This window comes from Columba livia, chromosome 3, assembly GCF_036013475.1.
Source record: "Columba livia isolate bColLiv1 breed racing homer chromosome 3, bColLiv1.pat.W.v2, whole genome shotgun sequence".
NCBI classification, from domain to species: Eukaryota; Metazoa; Chordata; class Aves; order Columbiformes; family Columbidae; genus Columba; species Columba livia.
This window is the reverse complement of record NC_088604.1, coordinates 679,672-705,092: the sequence shown is the minus strand read 5'-3', so window position 1 is coordinate 705,092 and position 25,421 is coordinate 679,672. Positions and strand designations below refer to the sequence as shown.

The window sequence follows — 25,421 nt, the reverse complement described above, 5'->3', positions numbered from 1 at the left end:
GCCGGCGAGGTGGCTTTTTTAAAATATGAATTGTCCGGCTTGGGTGAAGAAAACGGGCAAAGGTGGTTAAACAAGGAGGCGGAAGCTCGGGCGGGAGCTGCGCCGTTCCCTCCGTGAGGCCTGTTCTGCCGGAGAACCCGGTGGGTGCTGCTCTCAGGAAACGGTCCAGCCCGTGTGCTCGGGGGACACGTGTGCATAAAGCAGGGCCTGCTCCGACACACACCCGAACACGACTGTTGTTGGCACCACGGAGAACAAACCTGGACCCCAAGCAGAGGCTGAAAGTGGAGCCGATACAAGAGACCTTGTGCTTGAAACCCAACCAACCAGACGATGTCACGGCTCACGCTGCTTAAGGACGGTCTCTAATTCAGCAACAGGTGTGTTTCATAGAATCACAGAACGGCCCAGGTCGGAAGGGACCTCACAAGATGATCTGGCCCGGCCTTTCGGGGCAAGGGAGCCTGGATGTGATTATCCAGCACCCTGTCCTTTGCATCCTGCAGCCACGGGGACCCTCTCACTGCCCACAAAGTCACACAGTCATTGCACCCTGACATACTTTTAACATGGCCAGTTCCAACCTGCACGCACAACTGGCTCCTTCAGCAAGGAAAGGAGGAGAGCACAAGGACGTCTGCTCCGTCCAGCTCGCAGGGCAGCTCTGGAAACCCAGGAGTGCCACCTCGGCACTGGAACAGTGACACGGCTTCCCATTCCCATGCAGGGAACAGTCAGGCATTCACGGCTTGGGCAAGCAAAGTCTGCAGGGAACCAGGGAACCATCCTCCCTGGCACATCTCAAAGAGAAAGAAAGGTGCAAATACGGGGTTCAGGTAGTTTATGCATGTTTACATATGTACATCCATACAATAACTTATGTATATAGAACTGAGTAAACATAAACCCAGATTCAACTCAAACCGAAGTGCCTCCCACAGACATGGGAGCTGCGCGCGGTGTGAGAACACGGCGTAACAGCGGCCACGAGAACAACCCGTGTAAGCGCAGCAGCCCGTGGTCCAAGACCAGCCTGCCCAGAGCAGCTTGGCAAGTAACGCTCTACTGAACAGGAAAACAACATCCTCTTCAGTCTCTTCAGACATTCCTTCAGTCGCACTCACGTAATACACCTATTCCAACACCAGAAAACGCTCCTCAGAGAGAACAAAACGAAGCCCTGCAAACGATTCCTCACATTATGAAAGCTGCGTGCGCATTTTGAAGTGGCGGTGTTACGTGAAATATGCTACAAGAGCCCTGGTGATATTCAACATTCAACATTCACCCCACGCTGTGTGCTCCTCCCCTTTGGAAACGAAGAGCCGCCGTTGCGGGCACACGTACCTTTTGGTGGGCGTGGGTGCTCCCGAGGAGACGTGGGTCACCACGGCGTCGTTCATGTTGGTCAGAGGCCGAGGAGGACTAGGAGAGAAATAGTGATCCCAGTTAGTGATTTAAAACCCAAAAGCCGCCGAAGGAAGCGAGCGGACAGCGGGGAGAAGGACGTCGCCGTCCCTGGGACAACGTCAGGCCGGAGAGCACAGCGGCCGCTCTGCAGACACCTGGAGAGCGAGGGCTGCTCTGCCCCAGCTGCTCGTCACAACTCCTGTGTTACACTAAAACCAAGGCAAACCCAACACGTGCCACGACACAAAGGACCTCTGGCATCATCCAGCAGTTCAACAAATGTAGGAACCATTCCAATTAGGGCAACTATTTGAAATGCTTAAAGAAATCAAGCAAATATTTCTTATAACAAGCAATCATTTACACGACCACCATGTATACCATCTGTTTGATTTTTATTTTAACAAGTTTAAGTTATTTGGAAAAAACCAAATTGATAGAGCGTCATGTTCCTTCCTGCTCTATAAAACACAACCACGGGCCCGTGCTCCCGGTATTTGCATTTCTGAAGGCTGAAAGCCTCCCGATGGCGCCGGCCGTGGCTGCGCCGGGCCCGGGGACACGGTTTGCTCACAGGGGACACGCCAGGCAGGTCTGCCCTGAATTCAAGCGCTGGGAGAGGAGAACTGCAGCCACTGCTATGGCAGAGGCAATATTTGCCCATGTTTATCTGCCAGTGACACTCAAACGCATCCGTCCCCCTCCAGCCAGACGTGCAGGACCAGGCAGGGCTGTCTGTACATGGATACAAGCCCAGAACCCCAGAGTGTTGGGGGTTGAAGGGCCCTGGAAAGCTCATGCAGTGCAATCCCCCCATGGAGCAGGAACACCCAGATGAGGTTACACAGGAAGGTGTCCAGGGGGTTGGAATGTCTGCACAGAAGGAGACTCCACAACCCCCTGGGCAGCCTGGGCCAGGCTCTGCCACCCTCACCCCCAACAAGTTGCTTCTCCTCTTTCAGTGGAACCTCCTGTGTTCCAGTTTGCACCCATTGCCCCTTGTCCTGTCCCTGGTTGTCACCAGAAGAGCCTGGCTCCATCCTCCTGACACTGCCCCTTTCCATCTTGATCCCCAGGAATGAGTCCCCCCTCAGTCTCCTCTTGTCCAGCTCCAGAGCCCCAGCTCCCTCAGCCTTTCCTCCCACGGGAGATGCTCCACTCCCTCCAGCATCTTGGTGGCTGCGCTGGACTCTCTCCAGCAGTTCCCTGTCCTGCTGGAACTGAGGGGCCACAACTGGACACAATATTCCAGGTGTGGTCTCCCCAGGGCAGAGCAGAGGGGCAGGAGAACCTCTCTGACCTACTGACCACCCCCTTCTAACCCACCCCAGGTACCATTGGCTTCCTGGCCACAAGGGCCCAGTGCTGGCTCATGGTCACCCTGCTGTTCCCAGCACCCCCAGGTCCCTTTCCCCTACACTGCTCTCCAACAGGTCATTCCCCAACTTATACTGGAACGTGGGGTTCCACACCAGACAGCACCGGACTCGCACAGATCCAAACCAAGGAAGGCGCCACGTTCCCTGTGCGCTTCCCTGGAACGGGGTCACATTCTCCCCAGGTTTGTATTTGCTGTCATCTCCACACTCACCTCCCATTCGATTTACTGCGGGCAGGACTGGAATGAACCCTTGGCAGCCGGTTTCCAGGCGGGCGCTGCAGAGGCCTCGCACCACCAGCACTGGCAGCCTTGCCTCCCCCGCGTCCCAGGCGGCCGTAACTCTCCAACCTTACTGCATTTAACAGCTTCCAGAGCCCAGTAATCCTGAGAATCAAGGAAGCGCTAAAACCCAAATCCCCTGGATGTCAAACACACGGAATCACAGGCAATATGCTCCCGGTAGGTCTCAGGGTGTCCCTGCCCCGGGCGGGATCGCAGCGCACAACACTTCAGTCTCAGTCCTCGCTCAGGACGAGTTCGCACAGAAATAATAATTCTGCGTGTTTAATGTTAATGTTGCTCTAAATATAACATTACACCGAGAAGTGATTTGGTCATAAGATACTGAATGAATGTGCTCCACTGGAAAAGGAACTTCTTGCTGTACAGAAAAGCAGAAACAGGATTCTAAGGCGCTGGAAAGCCGACAGATTTGGAAGCCATTCGTTTTGCAAGCGGAAATGCAGACCCCTGCTGTGGTGAGAGCAGTCAGTGAGCAGCGCTGCCCCACGGCTCCCGAGCTCAGGGGTGCTCTGTGCACACCCCACGGCTCCTGAGCTCAGGGGTGCTCTGTGCACACCCCACGGCTCCCGAGCTCAGGGGTGCTCTGTGCACACCCCACGGCTCCTGAGCTCAGGGGTGCTCTGTGCACACCCCACGGCTCCCGAGCTCAGGGGTGCTCTGTGCACACCCCACGGCTCCTGAGCTCAGGGGTGCTCTGTGTACACCCCACGGCTCCTGAGCTCAGGGGTGCTCTGTGCACACCCCACGGCTCCTGAGCTCAGGGGTGCTCTGTGCACACCCCACGGCTCCCGAGCTCAGGGGTGCTCTGTGCACACCCCACGGCTCCTGAGCTCAGGGGTGCTCTGTGCACATCCCACGGCTCCTGAGCTCAGGGGTGCTCTGTGCACACCCCACGGCTCCCGAGCTCAGGGGTGCTCTGTGCACACCCCACGGCTCCCGAGCTCAGGGGTGCTCTGTGCACATCCCACGGCTCCTGAGCTCAGGGGTGCTCTGTGCACACCCCACGGCTCCTGAGCTCAGGGGTGCTCTGTGCACATCCCACGGCTCCCGAGCTCAGGGGTGCTCTGTGCACATCCCACGGCTCCCGAGCTCAGGGGTGCTCTGTGCACACCCCACAGCTCCCAAGCTCAGGGGTGCTCTGTGCACATCCCACGGCTCCCGAGCTCAGGGGTGCTCTGTGTACACCCCACAGCTCCCAAGCTCAGGGGTGCTCTGTGCACATCCCACGGCTCCTGAGCTCAGGGGTGCTCTGTGCACATCCCACGGCTCCCGAGCTCAGGGGTGCTCTGTGCACACCCCACAAACCCTTCCCAAGGATTCCCCCGGTTCAGCGCTGTCCTGTCCCGCAGCTCCTGAGCTCAGGGGTGCTCTGTGCACACCCCGCAAACCCTTCCCGAGGATTCCTCCGGTTCAGCGCTGTCCTGTCCCACGGCTCCTGAGCTCAGGGGTGCTCTGTGCACACCCCGCAAACCCTTCCCGAGGATTCCCCCCGGTTCGGGTTCTGCCGCACCTGCAGAAACACGCGGCTGAGAAACAGCCACACGCAGCAGCTTTTGCGAACAAAACTGTATGTTCAGCACCAGCTCGTTTCACAATCCCTGTGTTGTGAGCTGGGCATCCACCAGACACAGACAACAGCCAGTACGAGTTTTCACACAACTCAGTTTACTTTAAACAACCAATTGTACATGAGGGCACGATTTCCATGACCCCACAGCAGCTCATGCACTGGGTCTGCTCTTTGAGTGGGGGCTGATGTGTTATTCTATTACAATACTGCTTTTACATGACTCTTCTAATAAGGAAGCGGATCTAACTCACCACTTGCAATCTGGTTTTAGCAGCATTATGAGAAATTTCCACAGGCTCATTCCCATTCTGTAAATACCAACGTTCCCGACACACATCAGGACACGGGCGATCCTGTTCCTGACACACATCAGGACACGGGTGATCCTGTTCCTGACACACATCAGGACACGGGCGATCCTGTTCCCGACACACATCAGGAAACGGGTGATCCTGTTCCTGACACACATCAGGACACGGGTGATCCTGTTCCTGACACACATCAGGACACGGGTGATCCTGTTCCTGACACACATCAGGACACGGGCGATCCTGTTCCAAACACACATCAGGACATGGGCGATCCTGTTCCCGACACACATCAGGACACGGGTGATCCTGTTCCTGACACACATCAGGACACGGGTGATCCTGTTCCTGACACACATCAGGACACGGGCGATCCTGTTCCAAACACACATCAGGACACGGGTGATCCTGTTCCCGACACACATCAGGACACGGGCGATCCTGTTCCCGACACACATCAGGACACGGGCGATCCTGTTCCCGACACACATCAGGACACGGGTGATCCTGTTCCCGACACACATCAGGACACGGGTGATCCTGTTCCCGACACACATCAGGACACGGGCGATCCTGTTCCAAACACACATCAGGACACGGGCGATCCTGTTCCCGACACACATCAGGACACGGGTGATCCTGTTCCCAACACACATCAGGACACGGGTGATCCTGTTCCTGACACACATCAGGACACGGGCGATCCTGTTCCCGACACACATCAGGACACGGGTGATCCTGTTCCAAACACACATCAGGACACGGGCGATCCTGTTCCCGACACACATCAGGACACGGGTGATCCTGTTCCCGACACACATCAGGACACGGGTGATCCTGTTCCTGACACACATCAGGACACGGGCGATCCTGTTCCCGACACACATCAGGACACGGGTGATCCTGTTCCAAACACACATCAGGACACGGGCGATCCTGTTCCCGACACACATCAGGACACGGGCGATCCTGTTCCCGACACACATCAGGACACGGGTGATCCTGTTCCTGACACACATCAGGACACGGGTGATCCTGTTCCTGACACACATCAGGACACGGGTGATCCTGTTCCCGACACACATCAGGACACGGGTGATCCTGTTCCCAACACACATCAGGACACGGGTGATCCTGTTCCTGACACACATCAGGACACGGGCGATCCTGTTCCCGACACACATCAGGACACGGGTGATCCTGTTCCTGACACACATCAGGACACGGGTGATCCTGTTCCTGACACACATCAGGACACGGGTGATCCTGTTCCCGACACACATCAGGACACGGGTGATCCTGTTCCCGACACACATCAGGACACGGGTGATCCTGTTCCCGACACACATCAGGACACGGGTGATCCTGTTCCCGACACACATCAGGACACGGGTGATCCTGTTCCTGACACACATCAGGACACGGGTGATCCTGTTCCCGACACACATCAGGACACGGGTGATCCTGTTCCTGACACACATCAGGACATGGGTGATCCTGTTCCCGACACACATCAGGACACGGGCGATCCTGTTCCTGACACACATCAGGACACGGGTGATCCTGTTCCTGACACACATCAGGACACGGGTGATCCTGTTCCCAACACACATCAGGACACGGGTGATCCTGTTCCCGACACACATCAGGACACGGGTGATCCTGTTCCCGACACACATCAGGACACAGGTGATCCTGTTCCCGACACACATCAGGACATGGGTGATCCTGTTCCTGACACACATCAGGACACGGGTGATCCTGTTCCCAACACACATCAGGACACGGGTGATCCTGTTCCCGACACACATCAGGACATGGGTGATCCTGTTCCCAACACACATCAGGACACGGGTGATCCTGTTCCCGACACACATCAGGACATGGGTGATCCTGTTCCCGACACACATCAGGACACAGGTGATCCTGTTCCTGACACACATCAGGACACAGGTGATCCTGTTCCCGACACACATCAGGACACAGGTGATCCTGTTCCTGACACACATCAGGACACAGGTGATCCTGTTCCTGACACACATCAGGACACAGGTGATCCTGTTCCCGACACACATCAGGACACAGGTGATCCTGTTCCCAACACACATCAGGACACGGGTGATCCTGTTCCCGACACACATCAGGACACGGGTGATCCTGTTCCCGACACACATCAGGACACGGGTGATCCTGTTCCCCACTCACATCAGGACACGGGCGATCCTATTGCCGACACACATCAGCACACGGGTGATCCTGTTCCCGTCCCACGTGAGAGGTCTGAGGGGCATATTGCACGAACTTTGAAAAACACATAAAAACCAACACAACAGCATCCTCTGCAAAACTGAACTCATGATTTTAGGCCGCGCCCCACTGGCTGCGCTGAAGCAGGCGCGATGTTGGAAACGTTCCCCCTGTTCCTACAACCAGAGCTGGAAACAATAACTGGGCAATAACAGCCCGTGGGCTGGAGGTCTGCGTGGGCTCAGCGGGTCCTTGGTCCTGGGACAAGCACCTTTGGGTGCTGCTTTGGCTGGGGCCACACATTGCAAACCTCAGGGCTCTGGGTACCTCTGGGGAGCCCTCGGGTGTCACTCAGCCAGGCTGCGTCAGGCCGTGCTCCCCGCACCCACAGACCGTGCAGCAGGTGCACAACCAACAAAACCCGACAGAAACAACCATACATGAACCCTCCTCTCTCGGGAGGGCTCGAAAATGGGGTCAGGAGCATCCTCTGCATGTGCACAAAGGTGGGACGGAACAACACCGGGACGCCAGCATTTAGGAGCCGTTTTAAACTATTTACTCACCCACCTAGTTTTATTTCTTTCTTACACACAGGTCACAAAGTGGATTGTGAAGCTAAAATACCTTGAGTCATCTCTCCAGAAGGTTCCGCAAGCTGAGCTCTCCAGCCCTGGGCCTTGCTTATCTTCCGTTACTTTTTCCAAACACACTCCTGTGATCGTTCCTCTGTCTCTAAGTGTCTGCTTTAGCCTGGAAACAAGATATTGGACTAAACAGCATTTTGGTCCAACCCAGGATGGATGATACTTTGTTCTTAGACTTCCCATCATCTTCCTAAACATGTCAACAAGTTTTTACAGGTAACGGCCATAATTCTAATAAAATCAGCAAAGATCTGAACTTCTCTCTATCACTAGTATTTACTCTTATTAACTACTGTCTCCTACCTGTAGTAAAACCTACGAGATCCAGATGTAACTGAAGTTGCTGCCTCATCTGTTCTCAGTGATCTTGTCTAAATGTGACAGTAATCTTGTCTATAAAGGAGAAATAAGAAATAGATTAGTCATCGCTATTTTGTGTCGACAGTTTTCCCTAAGTCAACAACTTCAGAAAATCAATCATTGTGCATTCTGGAGAAAAGCACAATTAAGTCTCAGCCTAATTACTTGCTTGTCTCCGGTCAGACGTGGTCGATCAAGCTCCAGAACAAAACGAGGACAATTCTGAGCCTTCCAAAGCCTAAAACCTCCATGAGTAAAAGGAACTGAGCCTTGGGACTTCTCGCTGTGCTGGACAATCACCCTGCAGAGGGACTTTGACCAAAAAGCAGCAGTGACCAAAATTTACCAACACGGTTCTGCCATCCGAGATCGGTCCCGTGCGGCAAAGCAACATCATTTATTTGATTCCATCAGATACCCATCAGTCTCCTTTGTTAGTTTGCCTAAAACTGTAGCTATTGCACCCACTGACCAGCTGTGTGTCTGCTAACCCTAGAGCTGCGTCCTGCTCTGTGAGCGGGAACTTGTGAACTAGCTGAGACTCTACACCGGGTATCATCAGTGGTTCTGCCGTTCCTCAGGAACCCACTGACGGTCCAGCTTGTGCTTTTCGTGCAAAGAGAACTACAAAGAATTGCAACTAAGACTGGGCCAGCCCAAGGCACAAGTCAAACAATATATTATATATATACTAAATATATATTATACATGAAACTGAAAAAATCACACTGACACTACATCACACCACACTAGAGAGTGGTTGATGATGTTATTATTATTACTACTACTACTGTTATGACTGTTATTATTTCACAGGCACGCTGGTGGAGCTTTAAGGAGGTTTTGCGGGTGTTTCGGGGTGACCAGCCGCGGTCCCAGGTCGCCGGCGGCACACACCGCAGCCCAGACCTCGGTATCGAAAGAGATCTGCTTCAAGTTCACCGGAGGGATCGTAACACACGTCGCTGAGGACGCTGCACCAGTTCATCGCACTAACGAGAGCTTGGGCCACATTTCACTAACCCCAGACTATCACCCGCTGCCGTCACAACCCCCTCCCCTCACAACAGCCCAGATCCTGTGGGTCTGAGCTGGGCAGAGCTCTGGGCCAGGGACAGAGCTGAGGGGAGACCTTCTGATCCCTGAACTGACTGAAAGGAGCTTGGAGCCAGGGGGGTCGGGCTCTGCTCCCCAGGAACAAGCGCCAGGAGCAGAGGAAACGGCCTCAAGTTGCGCCAGGGGAGGTTGAGGTTGGATCTGGGGAACAATTTCTTCCTGGGAAGATATCAAAGCCACACCGCATTCAATCAGAAATCTGCCAGAGGATGGGGTATGATGAGCGTCAACGGCCCCGGCAAACCCCGGCATCAGCGGTGGCGACAATCCCGAGTTAACCCATGAGTTCTGGCACTGCTTGAGCACCCTGCCCAGCGTCCTGGAGCTGGTTCGTGCAGCTGGGTACCTGGGATGACATTGCTGAGCTGGGAAGGCACCTGGCGAGGTGACCCAGCCCAGGTCCCTGCCCCAGCAGCAGGCAGAGCAGTCTGCCAGCTGCGTTCCCCAGACCTCCAGGGATGGAGACTCCACCACGCTCCGAGCAACCCGTGTTCGAGTCCCCTCGCACACCCAAAATCAGCAGCTTTCCTTCATGCACCCCAGGCGTTGAGCAGTCTGACCCGGGATGACGTGCGGAAGCAGCGCAGTCTGCACCGAGGTGCTCGGGGATCCCAACAGGTGCCTTCCAACTCGAGATCATCCACCATCCTGCGATAACAACCCCACAGGTGCTCAGGAGGCAAGTGCTGAGCCAGCAGCTGGGAGAAGGTTCCTTCACTTTGTAACGGCCTTTCAGGCCTGACTTCAGGCTGCTATCGATGAAACCAGCTCTAGGTTAAAGAATGTCTACAAGAGAAAGCTTAACCATGCTAGGCAAGAGAACACGGCGAACGCACCGATATGTATTTCAGAGCTTTCTGTGCAAATGGCAAGGACAAGGAGCATAGTGTGGGCTAACAGCGCAATACAGACGTTAATCCCACCAGAAGAGGAGCGCTGGTGCGAGCCCACAGGGACGCTGAGTCTCCACAGGAGCACACAGAGCTCCTTTTAAACAAGACGAGGTGAAAACGCTTTCGATTTCTTACACATTGCCATGGCTCTTCCACTCCATGCGCCTGAGGAGTTCACCAATCACCTGAACGCCCCTGGAGGTCAATGGGCCAGATCCCTCTGTGGTTGCGCGTCCATCGGCTCCGACGCTGGCGGGTCACGGCGCACGCTGCCAGCAGCCAGCGCTCCCCCTCCGCATCCGTTCTGACGCTCAAGAGGGTGATTCTTTCACTGTTATTTGCTGTATGAACTCTTATTCTCTAATTTCTCAAAAACCATCATTAAGTGGGTGGGCATGAAAAAATTGCTTCTTTCGTACAGTGTATTATATATAAATAAGGCCCTTTATTTATCATTCCAATATAAATAATGATCTCCTGCTGCCTTTTCCTCAGTAAGCAGAAGAGAAGATGAATACATCTGTTCACGTCAGACCAACGAAGGAAGCTGGAAGCCAAAGTGCACGTCCAGCGAGAACAGACCCCTCTGGTGCTTCGTTTCTTTTCTGAGCAGGGAACAAAAAAACCCAAACCAAACCAAGCAACCAAACCACAAACAAACGGGTGACCTGAATTTCTGGGACGTGCAAACCTATCAATTGTGCGGCTGAAACAAACCCGAGGATGGAGACGCATTTGTGGCTGTCCCTGAATGGCAGAGAACCAGATGTAAAACTCCTTGTGGCCCTTTACCAGTTCCATGAGTAATCCGGATTACAGGATTGTTTAAAGATATCCAAGGAATTAGGGTGTTCTAATGGAAACGCCGTGTGTGGCCGCGGCCCCGGGACGCACCGCACGCCCACCGCACGCCCACGGCACAGACGCGAGCGGCAGCAGCTCCTCCCGGTCACGCTGCTTTCCGACAGTGCCTTTGCAAGAAGAAATTGGGAACTGCTTAAAAATAGCAGCTGACAATGAGAGCACCAAGGGCAAAGCCATCCGGGGGTGCTGAGCCACCGCTGCTTCCCTGCGAAAAGGGAACATAACCACTGTGATACTGGATTGGATCTCGCCACGCCATTCTGGTGCAAATCATATCAGCACCTTGCAAGAAAACGCGCACGGTTAGATTCCAGAGTAATTAGTCCTTTTTGTTATTTTAAGCAGTAGAAAACGGCCAGTTCCTGTACTACTCACGAGTGGTTCGTTATTTGTGGACCCGGAAGGAGAAACGTGTTCTCTGGTTCCCTTCAGGACGGGGAGCTGGGCCGTTGTACACGCGTGACGGGGCTGCTGCAGCCGCTCTTCACGGGGACTCACGTGTTACTCAGCGGCGAAGCAGCCAAAAGCTAGCGCCATGCTAAGGAAGGCGGAAAAAACCACTAACAACATATAATACAGCAACTATTTAGGTTAAAAACGTATAATTCAAAAATAGCAGCCTAAATATTTGCCAAAGGGCAACATTTGAAACATGTTTGGATACGAAAGTGTTTCAGTACCCGACTCTGGACTAAGTGTGGGATGTGCTGCTGTTGAGATGATGGGAACAAGTGAGACATGCTAAGAAGTTAAAAACCAACTGCAGCCCTGAAAATAGATATGGATGTTGGAGACTTCACAAAAAGATGAGTCCTGAGGAGAACAAGTCCCTGAGCAGCATAACACGCAGTGCAAACACGCACAGCACGCTGCTCCGGAGCAACGTCAACATGAAGTCTCCACAGGCTTTTTGTATAACAGCCAATCTATTTGCGTGCGACACCTCTAACGGAGCCACCCAGAGCGCTGCTCAGCCGCTGCGGCTCCAGCGCCGCACCGACAGGGAGCGGTGACACCGACACGGGTGCGCTCCTCATTGCGCCTCTTTATTTCCAGTAATTTGCAATACGCTGTTACTTATCATGACAAAATGTCACAGTAAGTTCTGCTGTTTTCCACTAAAACGTCACATGAGTATGAGCGACCTATTAATAATAACTCTCCTTGTAAACAAGGCATCGAGTGCGATATCATGTCACTGTGACTTTGTTGTTGCCCTGTTCACGGTGACAAACAGGACGGCGGAACCCGCCGCACATCCCGCTCCAGGCTGGCCCTGCAACGTCCCTCGTGTCCCTGTGACGTCCCTCGTGTCCCTGCGATGCCCCTCATGTCCCCGAGACGTCCCACACTGTCCCCGTGACGTCCCACACTGTACCCGTGACATCTCTTGCTGTCCCTGTGACGTCCCCCGTGACCCTGCGACATCCCACGCTCTCCCTGTGACATCCCTTGTGTTCCTGCAATGTCCCTTGCATCCCTGTGACATCCCTTGTGTTCCTGCAATGTCCCTTGCATCCCTGTGACATCCCTTGCGTCCCTGCCCACACTGTCCCTGTGACGTCCCTCGTGTCCCTGTGACACCCCTCATGTCCCTGCCCACACTGTCCCTGTGACCTGCTCGCAGGCGCCAGGAACACCCGCCCCGCACACTGCCCGCAACAGGATTGCAGGGGAGCGGCGTTGCGAGAGTTACTGCTGAGCACCGCGCTCCCGCCTGCGTGCACCAGCAAACCTTTTCACGCTGAAGCAAAAAACCAGCGAGGAAGGGAAACCTGGCAAACCTGTGCGGTTGTGGCAAATGCCGCTCCGGTCCCGCTCCGGCACCGCACTGGTACCCCAGGGCGCAGCATCCTTGCACAGCATCCTGACCCGCAGCATCCCGACCCGCAGCATCCAGAGGTGCAGCATCCCCACCCGCAGCATCCAGAGGTGCAGCGTCCTGACCCGCAGCATCCAGAGGTGCAGCATCCCCACCCGCAGCATCCAGAGGTGCAGCGTCCTGACACGCAGCGTCCCGACACGCAGCGTCCCCGCGCAGCATCCTGGTGCCGTCTCTAAGGAAACGGGGCCGCCACGTGATCCAGCATCTCCTGAGCACAAGGGATCTTATCCGGCAAAACGTTCTTTGCTCGGATAAGGCAGCCAAGGATGAACTGTCCAGCTGCAGAATGACTGAGGATGCTTTTTCTTTCCTCTTTGGTTAATATTGTATTATCTAAGGCATTTGGATCCGTTTCCAGGCAAAGGGCCGGCTGTGCCTGCCAGCCACGGCACACGGACACCCGTCAGGTTTTGTAACACACAAACGATGCTGCGCATTTCACTGCATCTTCCCCTTCAATTAACGAATACAGAAGTGCAAAGCTTACCCTTCAAAACACAACATCCCTCCAGAGCAGCACACACGCAGCACAGGGCACCCCCGCTGCGACCAAAGCGCCGGCAGAACGAGGACGGACAGAGCAGCACAGACGGAAACAAATAAAGAATATAGGATATAGAATACAAGCACAGGTCTGACCAATACACACACACTAAAATGCAAACTCCTCCGCCTTCTGAACCAAAATAAAAACGAATACATGGTTCATAATAGATATTACAGATATAGATATTATATAGATAGATATAGATATAGATATTATTCTACCACACAATCTGACCTACAGCATATCAAAACAAACACAAGAACAAATGACATTTCACCCACTGCCTCCAGCACTGAGACAAGTTACTCAGGTTTGTCTAAAGCCCAACTTGAACAAGCGCGGATCTAAGGCACCAAAGAAATAGTCACAACTTCCCCTGGTTCTTTATTCCATTGCTATCGTGATCAAAACAGCAGATTTTTAACTGAAATTGTTTGGCTTCAGCATCAACAGCTTAAGGGTTAATCAAAGATCTCGGCTCCTTTTTCAAGTATAAAAGGAATTAGAACTAATGCCCCATATTCTGTCCCAGATACCAGCCTGCTTTCCAGAACCACACTGTGAATACAAGTATTAGATACAAGAAATTATTATTAAATAACTATTGACAATATCCCGTAGCTTGGTGACATAACACACCTGGATAATATCCGCTTGTCAGGGAAGAGGTGAGAGCCGCTCACTGACACTGTCAAAAGACCATCACAGACTGGCGTACCGCACCAACAGAACAGAACTGATCACAGGAAAAGCCACAGAAGTGGCCACTGTTAATGTCCTGATGACCCGCTGCCGGCCCCAAACCCACAGATGTACCGAACAGCCAAAACGCACACGCTGGCAGCGGAAACAACCCCAAACACTCCAAAATGATGGAAGATTCTGTTCTGTCGCAGAGACTTGGGACGGCTTCAGTTGGGCACGTCACCCAAGCCTTTCTGCTCCGAGCTCTCCAATTGTAACAGTGGCCAAAACGAGGAAAGAACTGGGCAAACGAGCCCGAGGTGCCGGGGCCGCCAGGGCTCTCCGCTGCCCCACAGCTGCTTCAGCCGGGAGACAGCAGAACCATTAAGGAGCCCGACGTCAGCAACCGGCCGTCCCCAGCAAAGGGCGAAACGCGCGGGGTTTTCTGCTGCCCCGCGGCAACCCAAGGGCGCTGAGGAAACGCGCAGGGCTATCGCCCGAATCCACCCACAACCAGTTTAGTCCTGGAGGAGCTACAGAAGACCGTGGAGAACAGAGAAACGAGCTTCCTCCCCCGGAAATGAAGGTAAGTTCCATGTAGCAGGTGCTGTATTCAAATGCAAACCTATCAGAATACCAAATGAGGGAAAGATGCGTTTCGAACGTGTTTAGCTTCAGAAGTCTTCTATAGAATAAGATGTAATCTGTTTTCTGATAAACATCTTTACATTTTTTAAATGTATATTTATGTAATTTCAGTAAAACGTTCCCGCAATGTGGCAGCAGCAGCCGCCATCCTCAGTGGCAGAACGAGCATCAAAGTCAAACCCAAGCCCTGGTATTCCAGCCAAGCACATTCACGCCAACTGCTCAGGCGGATCTCAGATAAACAGGAATTTTCAAAATAATATGCAAAAATATAAAGCCAACAGGATGCCGAGACCTCACAACCACGCGCAAGCACCTCACCAATGGTGATAATTCAGATGCTTTTCAGTGTCCATTCCTGCTGGTGCTGAGGGATCGTGGAATCGTGGAACCACGCGGTGGTTTGTGTGGGAGGGCCCTTCCCAGCCCCCCAGCCCCCTGCCGTGAGCAGGGACATCTGCACCAGCTCAGGGTGCTCAGAGCCCGTCCAGCCTGGCCTGGGATGTCTCAGGGATGGTTCAGCCACCACCTCTCTGGCCAACCTGGGCCAGGCTCTCACCACCCTCAGCACAAACCATTTATTCCTTGTTTCTAGTCTGAACCCACTTGGTGGAAAAGGCCCTGGGGGTGTTGGTGACAGCAGCTGAACACGAGCCAGTGGGTGCCCAGGGGCCAGGAGGCCACAGCATCCTGGCTGGTGCCAGCACTGGTGTGGCCAGCAGGCCCAGGGCAGTGACCGTCCCTGTGCTGGGACCTGGGGAGGCCAAACCGCCAATCCTGGGGCAGTTCTGGGCCCCTCATGCCAAGAAAGGCCTTGAGGTGCTGGAGCGAGTGGAGAGAAGGGAACGGAGCTGGTGAGGGGCTGGAGCACAAGTGTGATGGAGCGGCTGAGGGACCTGGGGGTTCAGCTGGAGAACAGGAGCTGAGGGGAGACCTTCTGATCTCTGAACTGCCTGAAAGGAGCTTGGAGCCAGGGGGGTCGGGCTCTGCTCCCCAGGAACAAGCGCCAGGAGCAGAGGAAACGGCCTCAAGTTGCCCAGGGGAGGTTGAGGTTGGATCTGGGAACAATTTCTTCCCCAAAGGGCTGTGGGGCATTGGAACAGGCTGCCCAGGGCAGTGCTGGAGTCACCAGCCCTGGAGGGTTGGACAGACGGACAGGAGGTTCTCAGGACATGGGGCAGTGTTGTGTTAATGGCTGATGATCTCAAAGATCTTTTCCAACCAGCAGACCCCAGCACCAGGACGACGGTGCCAAATCTGCCGGGCTGGCAGGGACCAGCAGAGCTGTGGCCACACCAGCGGGTCACAGCAAACGACACCCTGGCCGAGCTGAGGCCACCAACCAAACCCCAGCTCCCTTCTGGGTGCAGCTTCTCTACAGCCCAGGTTATTACCCCTAGGACAGCGGTCCTGCTGCCCGCCAGGAGAGCACGGTGACACATGCGGGACAGCGGCCCCGGCTTTATTGCTGCCAGACGTGCCAGCAGGAGCATGAACCCTTTTGAATCCCTGCAAGCACCTCCTCGTCAGTCGCTTCCCTGCTGAGGGCTCACGCAGCATCTCCAGTCCCCAAACACCACAAAGAGCATTTGAAATCCTCCAGCGACCTTCAGCTCCCCGTGGCTCCGCACTCTTGTCACTGTGACCCGCAGAGTGGGACACACGTTCCCTCTTGAGCTGCCATGGCACAGCTCACCCGCACGGAGCCACGGTCCTGGGTCACGCTGAGCTCCCCGTGCTCACAGGGGACACACGCCACGTTCTGCCCCCTCTCCCGTGCAGACCCCGGGGTGGCACAGGGAGGACGGTGACACAGGTCGGGTGACACAGCCCATCTGTCACTGCAGCCGCGGCCACGCCACCAGGAACCGCCGTGCTCAGCAGCACCGCAACACCCACGCGTGCCAGCGCAACATCCACGCGTGCCACCGCAACACCCACGCGTGCCAGCACAACACCCACGCGTGCCAGCGCAACACCCACGCGTGCCAGCGCAACACCCACGCGTGCCAGCGCAACACCCACGCGTGCCAGCGCAACACCCACGCGTGCCACGTCCAGCGCGGGTGGCATCGCAGGGGGGTTCTGGCTGGGAAACCCACCCCATCTCACACGGGTCATTTTTGACAACAGGGTTTTGTCACCAACACGATCCACCTCGGGTCAAAGTTTAACGAGTGTTTGGGAGGGGTTTGCAGTTGCCGGGTCCAGAGCCAGAGGAAACGGTCAAGTTACAACCTGAAATCACAGCACGGCGAAGGAAAACTTGACATGGTCTCCCCCAGGAAACACAATCCATGTCAAATGCAATCTCTCCTTTATCAGATATAAACTAAGAAGCCATTTTTAATGCTTAACGTTTTTTTTCTCATCATGTAAGACTGTAACTCCTTAAAAACAGAAGTCTTTGCAGCCTGTGGGCTCCAGCAGTCATAACCTACCCTAACAATTATTTCTTTACATTCACTATTAAGAACACGTTTCTCATTTTTATTCTGAATTTGTCTGGCTTCAACGCCTGCTCTGTGTCCTCTGCCAAGGCCACCTGCGAAAGCTCCCTGGGGCTATGTTTCATTTCTAGAAATACCAGATGATTCCTCAACCCCCATGTGTGGTGACTGTGGATGTACAGCCCTGCGTCCTCCCACACCTACACCCGTCCTCAAAACGCACCCGGCTCCACCACCTCCTTCTTGCTGTTACACTGAGGATCACGAGCTGAACAATTCTTTCTTCCTATCTGCCTGCATTGATTGTTTTGTAAACTATTCAACGCACGTAATAAATGCATTATGCCAACAACATCACTTAGTTAATCAAAACTAACCTCATACAAAAAGGTACAAGCTCAGTCTTACCACACCCAATTGCCAAAAGCCAGTGCTTGATTGGCACGATCACCAAAACCGCTTATCTGCTGCTCGGTTCTTTCATCCATCACACTCAGGTTGGCAAACACAACATTGTCAGAGATCACTCCGATTGACTTCGTTCGCCTCCAAAAAACAACTGAGATCATCTGAATTTTCTCCCAGCGCTCTGGGCACTTCCCGGGACACACGGACACGCAGACACACGGACAGCCAGCAGCGCGGCTCCCAGCTCAGGAACTCTTCTGAGACGCGGTTTGGACGGGAAGGAGCTGGTCGTCCCACCTGGACACCCGGAACCGCCCCGCGCTCCCCAGCCGCAGACTGCAGCCCTGCCGAGCCCTGCCTGCAATTCGTGGCGGCAGAGCTGGGTCCGCTCCCCCAGCCTGGATCCCCCCGGAGCGCTTGGCCAACTATTCTGAAACCGGTCCTAGTTATTAACACTTTGATGTTCACACTATTTACTCAGCTGCAGTTGATCTGAGCGCCATGCCGGTCTCTAGAGCGCTGGGGAGATGCTGACGGGCGCCTCCAGCCGTAAGGAGTCACGGTCACAGCTGAACAACGACTTTCTTAGTCCTATGTTAATTTCATTTTCCTGTGATTTAGTGTTTGATATAAACCATCTACTTACGCTATTTTTACACCAGACCATCATCTGCTGTTCCCACAGTTGGCCTTGTTGTGTTATGCCGTATTTCCCAATACTTTGAGTCTCTAGGGTGCGCCCTCCAGCCCACCTTGCCCAGCCTCCCTGGGCTCAGGACAAAGCCGGGCTTGGGACCAAGCTGGGCTCGGGACAAAGCCACCGCTTCCACCTCCCCTTCCTCACCTGGACCTGGTCTGACCCATTAACACACTAACAGTCCCAGCAAGAGAAAGAGGCAACTGGGCAAACTGGGCAATCTGTGCCAGAGTAAAGCTTTGGCTGGTGGTTTTGGGCCCGGTTCCAGCACCGGCCTGTGTGCGCAGCCACGATTCCACCCCCAAATTATTTACATGCACTGCACTCACACAGTTACATCTTCTTTTATATTTTATAGAAGTATTACACCATAAACTACTGATGTGCTCTGGTTCATGCATTTCAACACGGGAGCAGCACGCAGAAAAATCTAACAGCAAATGCGGACGGGTTAAGGATGTGATAACACTGAACTCGGGATTGTTCTCTGCGGCCCAGCAGCCCCCGACACGGAAACCCGACTCGAAGCCAACCCAGCAGCACGTCCCCATACCCAAGCGCCCGGGGCCGAGACGCCCGCGCCTGGACAGCGGGTTCTCCGGTCAGAAATCCTGGCACAGAAAACAGCTCACGAAGCAGCCGGCGTCGGTGACAACACCAGAAGTGACCCAGAGGAGCATCAGCTCCACTTACTCTCACAACAGCAACCGACTCAGTCCTGATGAAACGGGAGATGTTCACTGTCCATCCATTACATCCCTTCGCTTGCTCCTTGCTCTACAGCACGTGCTTAACTGCAGATACGTGGAAAGACTGAGACTCTTCCTCACCACTCCACAGAGCATTAAACCAGATCGACTTGGGGGCTTAGTTTATTATAGACACACAGTAAGGGAATCTGTGAGGGAGCTTTTCTGTCTCAGGTTTTACCTTTGACGTGAAAGCTGGCAAACCAGGGAAGCAGACTCATTTCAGGTTTGTTGCAACCAACACCTGTATGATGGTGTCTCATCCAAATCATTCCATCGGTTCGACTCTAAGGCCGGAACGAAAGGGTTACAACACACACACAAAGACCTCAGAGACAGAGAAGGACGTGAAGCCAACGCTCCCAGACAGCAGCACCCGCTAAACCCGCTGCTGCTCACAGCTCGGAACGTGAACCTGCGAGTCAACGCGGCCCTTGCTTAACATCGGTTTGTTTATGTAATTCTAACCTACAATAAAGGAGAATATAGAGTCCAATCCACTATGGTGATGTGCAAAGGGTATGCAGTACTTTGAAATGGTACTGAATGCAAGTAAAATGCAAGTAAAATGCAAGTAAAAGCCAGTGGCACATAAACACATTCTGCATCCTTCTTCTTGTGAACAAGACACTCTTAACAGAATAGTATGTTTCAAATCATTTTTCAGCGAAACGCAACATGAATAGCACTGCAATGTGATAATACTAACGGAAAGGCAGCGCCTGAGTGAGCAAACGAGAGCAGGTACTCACACGATGTGCGCGAGGTCCAGCGGCTTCTCGGGCTGCTCGGGGAAGAGGGGCCGGGGCGGCTCGCGGCTGGGGACGCAGCCCAGGGACCTGCTGATGGCCTGGCTCAGCTTCTTGGCCGGGGATTTCTGCGGAGAACAACGGTGAACACAGCGGGGCTGGCGGGAGCAGCCGGCAGTGCGCGCGACCCGCTGACGGACAGCGCAAACACCGCGTCACACCCGAGCGCTCAGAAACATCCTCACGCTGCACCAGCCTGAGAAACCCCTACAGACACTAGCTAGGTGAACAAGCCTCCTGGGGTCTCTTGGTGCTATAACATTGAAAAAGTGAAAGGAGTTTAACAAAATACATAAGATGAAGAAACAAACCAATTGTAGACATGGTCTATCTGGACTTCAGCAAGGCCTTACCACTGTCTCCCATAATATACTCCTGCAAAAGCTGGGAGCCCATGGCTTGGACAAGTGCACTCTCTGCTGGGTTAAGAACTGGCTGGAGGGCCGGGCCCAGAGAGTGCTGGTGAATGGGGCTGCATCCAGCTGGCGGCCAGGCACTAGTGGTGTCCCCAGGGGTCAGGGTTGGGTCCAGTCCTGTTTAACATCTTTATTGATGATTTGGATGAGGGGATTGACACCATCAGCAGCAAATTTGCTGATGACACCAAGTTGGGAGGGAGTGTCGACCTGCTGGAAGGCAGGAGGGCTCTGCAGAGGGATCTGGATAGACTGGAAAAATGGGCTGATTCCAATGGGATGAAGTTCAACAAGGCCAAGTGCCGGGTGCTGCACTTTGGCCACAACAACCCCCTGCAGCGCTCCAGGCTGGGCACAGAGTGGCTGGAGAGCAGCCAGGCAGAAAGGGACCTGGGGGACTAATGGACAGGAAGCTCAACAGGAGCCAACAGTGTGCCCAGGTGGCCAAGAAGGCCAATGGTGTCCTGTCCTGTATCCAAACCAGCGTGGTCAGCAGGACAAGGGCAGTGATCCTTCCCCTGTGCTCTGCATTGGGGAGGCCACACCTGGAGTGTTGTGTTCAGTTCTGGGCCCCTCAGCTCAGGAAAGAGATTGAAGTGCTGGAGCGGGTCCAGAGAAGAGCAACAAGACTGGGGAAGGGACTGGAACACAAGCCCTATGGGGAGAGGCTGAGGGAGCTGGGCTTGTTTAGTCTGGAGAAGAGGAGGCTTAGAGCTGAGCTCAGCACTCTCCAGAACTACCTGAAGGGCAGTTCTAGCCAGGTGGGGATTGGGCTCTTCTCCCAGGCATCAGCAATAGGACAAGGGGCCATGGGCTTCAACTCTGCCAGGGGAAATTGAGGCTGGAGATGAGAAAGCAATTCTTTGCAGAGAGAGTGGTCAGGATTGGAATGGCTGCCCAGGGAGGTGCTGGACTCACCGGCCCTGGAGGTTTTTCAACTGAGATTGGACATGGCACTTAGTGCCATGATCTAGTCAATGGACTGGAGCTGGACCAAGGGTTGGACTGGATGATCTCTGAGGTCTTTTCCAACCCAGTCCATTCTGTGATTCTGTGATTGTCTGGTATTGCAATGGGGCATTAAATCAAGGGGCAAGTGCATCCAGTTAAGTGGTTTTGAGAGACAACTGGCCATTTTTTTGTTCCCTGTGGGCAAAGCCCAGGTGAAACAGCGTTGGGTGGATATGAACGACCTGTTTCTTTGCGTTCTTTCACCAGTTCGCTTGGTTGGGCAAACTGGGAACATCTGAGGAGGGAAAGGCTGGTGCAAGTGTTGCCACCCACAGCAACGGCCCCAGCCACACGCTCCAAGTGTGCGTTCAGTCCCACGGTGCCTTAGAAATGAAGCCCTGAAACGTGGTTACACCCCAAGGCAGGACGCAGGAGCCGGACAGTGCCCACGTGGCACCGGCGGCCGTGGTTCCCTGACCCGACCCCAGTCCGGCGGTGTGTAACCCAGCTCTGCACTCCTGTGCCGTGTTTTACTGCCCCGTAAGACATCCCAAGGTGGAATTAGGACCAGCGCTCAAGGCACTTTCAAATTAAAATTTGGATTAACGCTGATTTCTCTCAATTTGTTCTCCGCTTCTCCGCTTAGTGTATGTATATCCCACTTTACCCTTTACTGTGTCTGTCTTTGGTGTCTGCACGGACCACCCGCTCCCCTGTGCCCTGGCCGTCCCCTCCCCTTGCAGTATCTTTAGGCTTATTTAAAGGGGTTTTTTCCACTGGGATAGCAAACACCATATCCCACTGTGCTGCCCCACTGTTGACTCGATCAAACAACCGCCGTGCTGGCCAGAGCACTGCACCATGGAGCCACTAGTGCAGCTTCACTTCCCAAAAATTATAGGGGAAAGATAATTTCCATTAATCCTGACTTTCCGATAACGCTGCAGCTGGCAGCGAAAAGAGCTCGGCAGGCTGAACGGACACCGGCTTCACCAGCACACAACTCCCGCCTGTCAGACAAAACCAATACACCTACTGCAACCCCAACAAACGCATCCTGGGCAGCACGTCCCGCGGGGCGAGTGCCGAGGCCTGCACTTGTCTCACAGGACCAATTATCCAAATACATGGGCAAATTTGTGTGTTGACCACAACAAGTGGTCACTGAAAGCATCAGTTTTCCCCCCACACATCTATCCTGGGCATGAAGCTCACCTAGAAAGGCAAACAATGTGCAGCCTTGAGTGAAATATTGCAGCACAGGGCAGGGGAAGCCTGAAGCCCTCAGATTTCTCATAGAGCTGTGCCAAAGAGCCCCCGGAGAAAAGCAGTTTGGAATTGTGAACACCAGCACTACCACGTAACGAACAGCAAGAACCACAGCTGCAGAGAGACACCTGGTACAATCAGCCCTGTCACTGTGCCCCATGCCCAGCCCTGTCCCCATGTCCAGCCCTGTCCCCCATGCCCTGTCACTGTCCCCATGTCCAGCCTCATCCCCGTCCCCCATGCCCAGCCCTGTCCCCCATGCCCAGCCTTGTCTCCATGCCCTGTCCCTGTCCCCACGTCCAGCGCCGTCCCCATCCCCTATGTCCAGCCCTGGCCCCACGCCCAGCCCTGTCCCCATGTCCAGCCCTGTCCCCCATGCCCTGTCACTGTCCCCATGTCCAGCCTCATCCTCCATGCCCTGTCACTGTCCCCCATGCCCTGTCACTGTCCCCATGTCCAGCCTCATCCCCGTCCCCCATGCCCAGCCCTGTCCCCATGTCCAGCCCTGTCCCCATGTCCAGCCCCGTCCCCATCCCCTATGTCCAGCCCTGTCCCCATGTCCAGCCCTGTCCCCATGTCCAGCCCCATCCCCGTCCCCCATGTCCAGCCCTGACCCCAGGTCCATCCCCGTCCCCATCCCCTATGTCCAGCCCCGTCCCCATGTCCAGCCCTGTCCCCATGTCCAGCCCTGGCCCCATGTCCAGCCCCGTCCCCATCCCCTATGTCCAGCCCCGTCCCCATGTCCAGCCCTGTCCCCATGTCCAGCCCTGGCCCCATCCCCTATGTCCAGCCCTGTCCCCATGTCCAGCCCTGGCCCCAGTCCGAGGGCCGCGTGCCCTCTGCTGGAAACACAGGATTAGAAAAGGAGCATTTCCCCTCCTGTGATGGTGACACTCACACCGACCGTGACGTGACGGGCACGCAGAGCACACGCTCTCATACCCCGTGCCCTTTTGGCTTGTTTTCGAGTGACCAAATAAAAATACAGTAAAAAAAATTTAATAACTTTAAATTAGTCTAAATAGGAAATTAGAAGAACCAGCAATACGAGATGCAGTTGTGAGAGCGAAAGGCTGTCACCAGCTCGGTGCGGCAGCGCCAGGCGGAACGGGCAGCCTGCGGCTCTGGTTTGCGTTTCAGAGCCACCAGCGCAGCACAGGGACTCGCAGCGAAGCCACCGAGCTTACCGCACGAACAACCCACCTCTGCTGCTGTGCTGACACCAGCCAGAGCCGCCACGCGAGCGGTGGCTGCTAACAACCAGCTTGCTATTGCCAGCTCAGCTGCGGCCGGTGATAACCCACCAACAACCAGCCCTCGGGAACACCCTGCGGGTAACGCGGCTATTTCAGCAGTTTACCTGGAATTCATACATGGCAGAGACTGCTCAACTTTAGCAGAATAGACACAAACTAAACTAATAGAATGAACAATGACTAATGACACGTTCAAAATGAACTCTTTGATTTTCAGTCCTGCTGCGCATACGTAGCAAAATGAATCAGTGTTTAAGGCTATTTAATAAAGCCAAAATTGAAATAGCCCAGCAGGAAAAATTTGTAAAGTATGAGGTTGTTGTTTTCCCTCGAAACAAACCCCAACAAGGGGTTGTGTTCCTGCAGCAAAACCCCGCTCAAAGAAAGGTTTCTCCCTCAACTTATATATGTATCCATAGCGTGGAGGGTGCCGGGGTGGAGAGTGGCTGGACTCGGTGATCTTGAGGATCTCTTCCAACCAAAATGATTCTGTGATTCTATAATATATATAACCACTATAGTAATATGTAAATACTCCTCTCTATATATTTTAAATTGCTATATGATGTGATTTATAGTAGCACAAAATTATCAAAGGCACTTCAGAATTTCAGGAAAAATAACTTGATACCAATACCTGTTATTAATGCTTATTCTGGGTCTCAGGGCTCCAGAGCTCTGCAAACACACTGAACCGGGTCTGGCTGGATGTGACCCCAGAGAAATCACTGTGTTTCTCGAGGGGATGAGAGCTGCAGCTCCTCGCCGCAGCGCTGCTCAGCGGGACCCACTGCTCTGCCCTCCAGCCTCCCAGCTACTCACAGCATCATTTGCTTTCACAGGTTCTTTCATTTTGTTCTGTAAAAACCCTGTTTCCAGTAAACTTGTGCTTCGCATTAGAGTTTATTTAGTGCCGCCTCTGTATGCGCGCCTGCCCCAGGAGAGAAGCGCCTGCTCCTCCGGCTCACGTCCTGTCTTAAACCAACCTACTCCACGTGGCCCAGCGAGAATCACGGCGCAGAAGCTGATGCTGAACAAGGTGGGATGAAGATTCCATCGGCGTTAGAGCTACAACCGAGACAGGTCTCTATGAAACAACGCAGGCTGGATTTGTATGTGCCGAAGGGGATAACAACCTAACGTAGTTCACATTAAACATTCCACAAGTTCATTACCCGCACGGTTTAAAACAGGACAATATTTAAGACTGAATTTTCCTATCTTCGCCTTCCAACTACTGAATGGTATTAAGCCCCAATTTTCAAAATTAAATGGTCATACTATAATGACTCTTCCTCGTGAAGATAATTACTAATTATAATCAAGTAATCATTTGAACTTCTCTTTGAATAAGTAAAAGGTTGCACTTAATCTTTTGCCATAAAATAGGTTTTTACATGTAAAATTGTCTATTATTTCTTGAGCTGTGATTATCACATAGTGACCTAACTGAATGGTATTTCTCAGATAATTTACTGAAAGGCTTTTTAGTGAAGAGTTTCCAGTGTGTGCATCACAGTCACAGGAAAATGACCATGCCAGTTTTCCTGTTA

At 53.7% G+C, this 25,421-nt stretch overlaps 1 protein-coding gene across 12 annotated transcripts in view; it reads right to left on the bottom strand.

Moving 5' to 3' along the window:
• Window positions 1–25,421, bottom strand: part of DTNB (dystrobrevin beta) — a 181,351-nt gene that overhangs the window by 109,024 nt on the left and 46,906 nt on the right. For 10 of the 12 annotated variants that reach the window (XR_010471044.1, XM_065055424.1, XM_065055426.1 and 7 more), the window contains 2 exons: window positions 19,920–20,044; window positions 1,348–1,425 (listed from right to left, as the gene is read on the bottom strand). Coding sequence is in view for 11 of the 12 variants with exons in the window: in XM_065055424.1 (XP_064911496.1) it covers window positions 1,348–1,425; window positions 19,920–20,044 (203 nt within the window). In the remaining variant the exon portion in view is untranslated. The remainder of the gene's footprint in view (window positions 1–1,347; window positions 1,426–19,919; window positions 20,045–25,421) is intronic. The other 2 variants (XM_065055427.1, XM_065055432.1) reach the window with 1 other exon arrangement.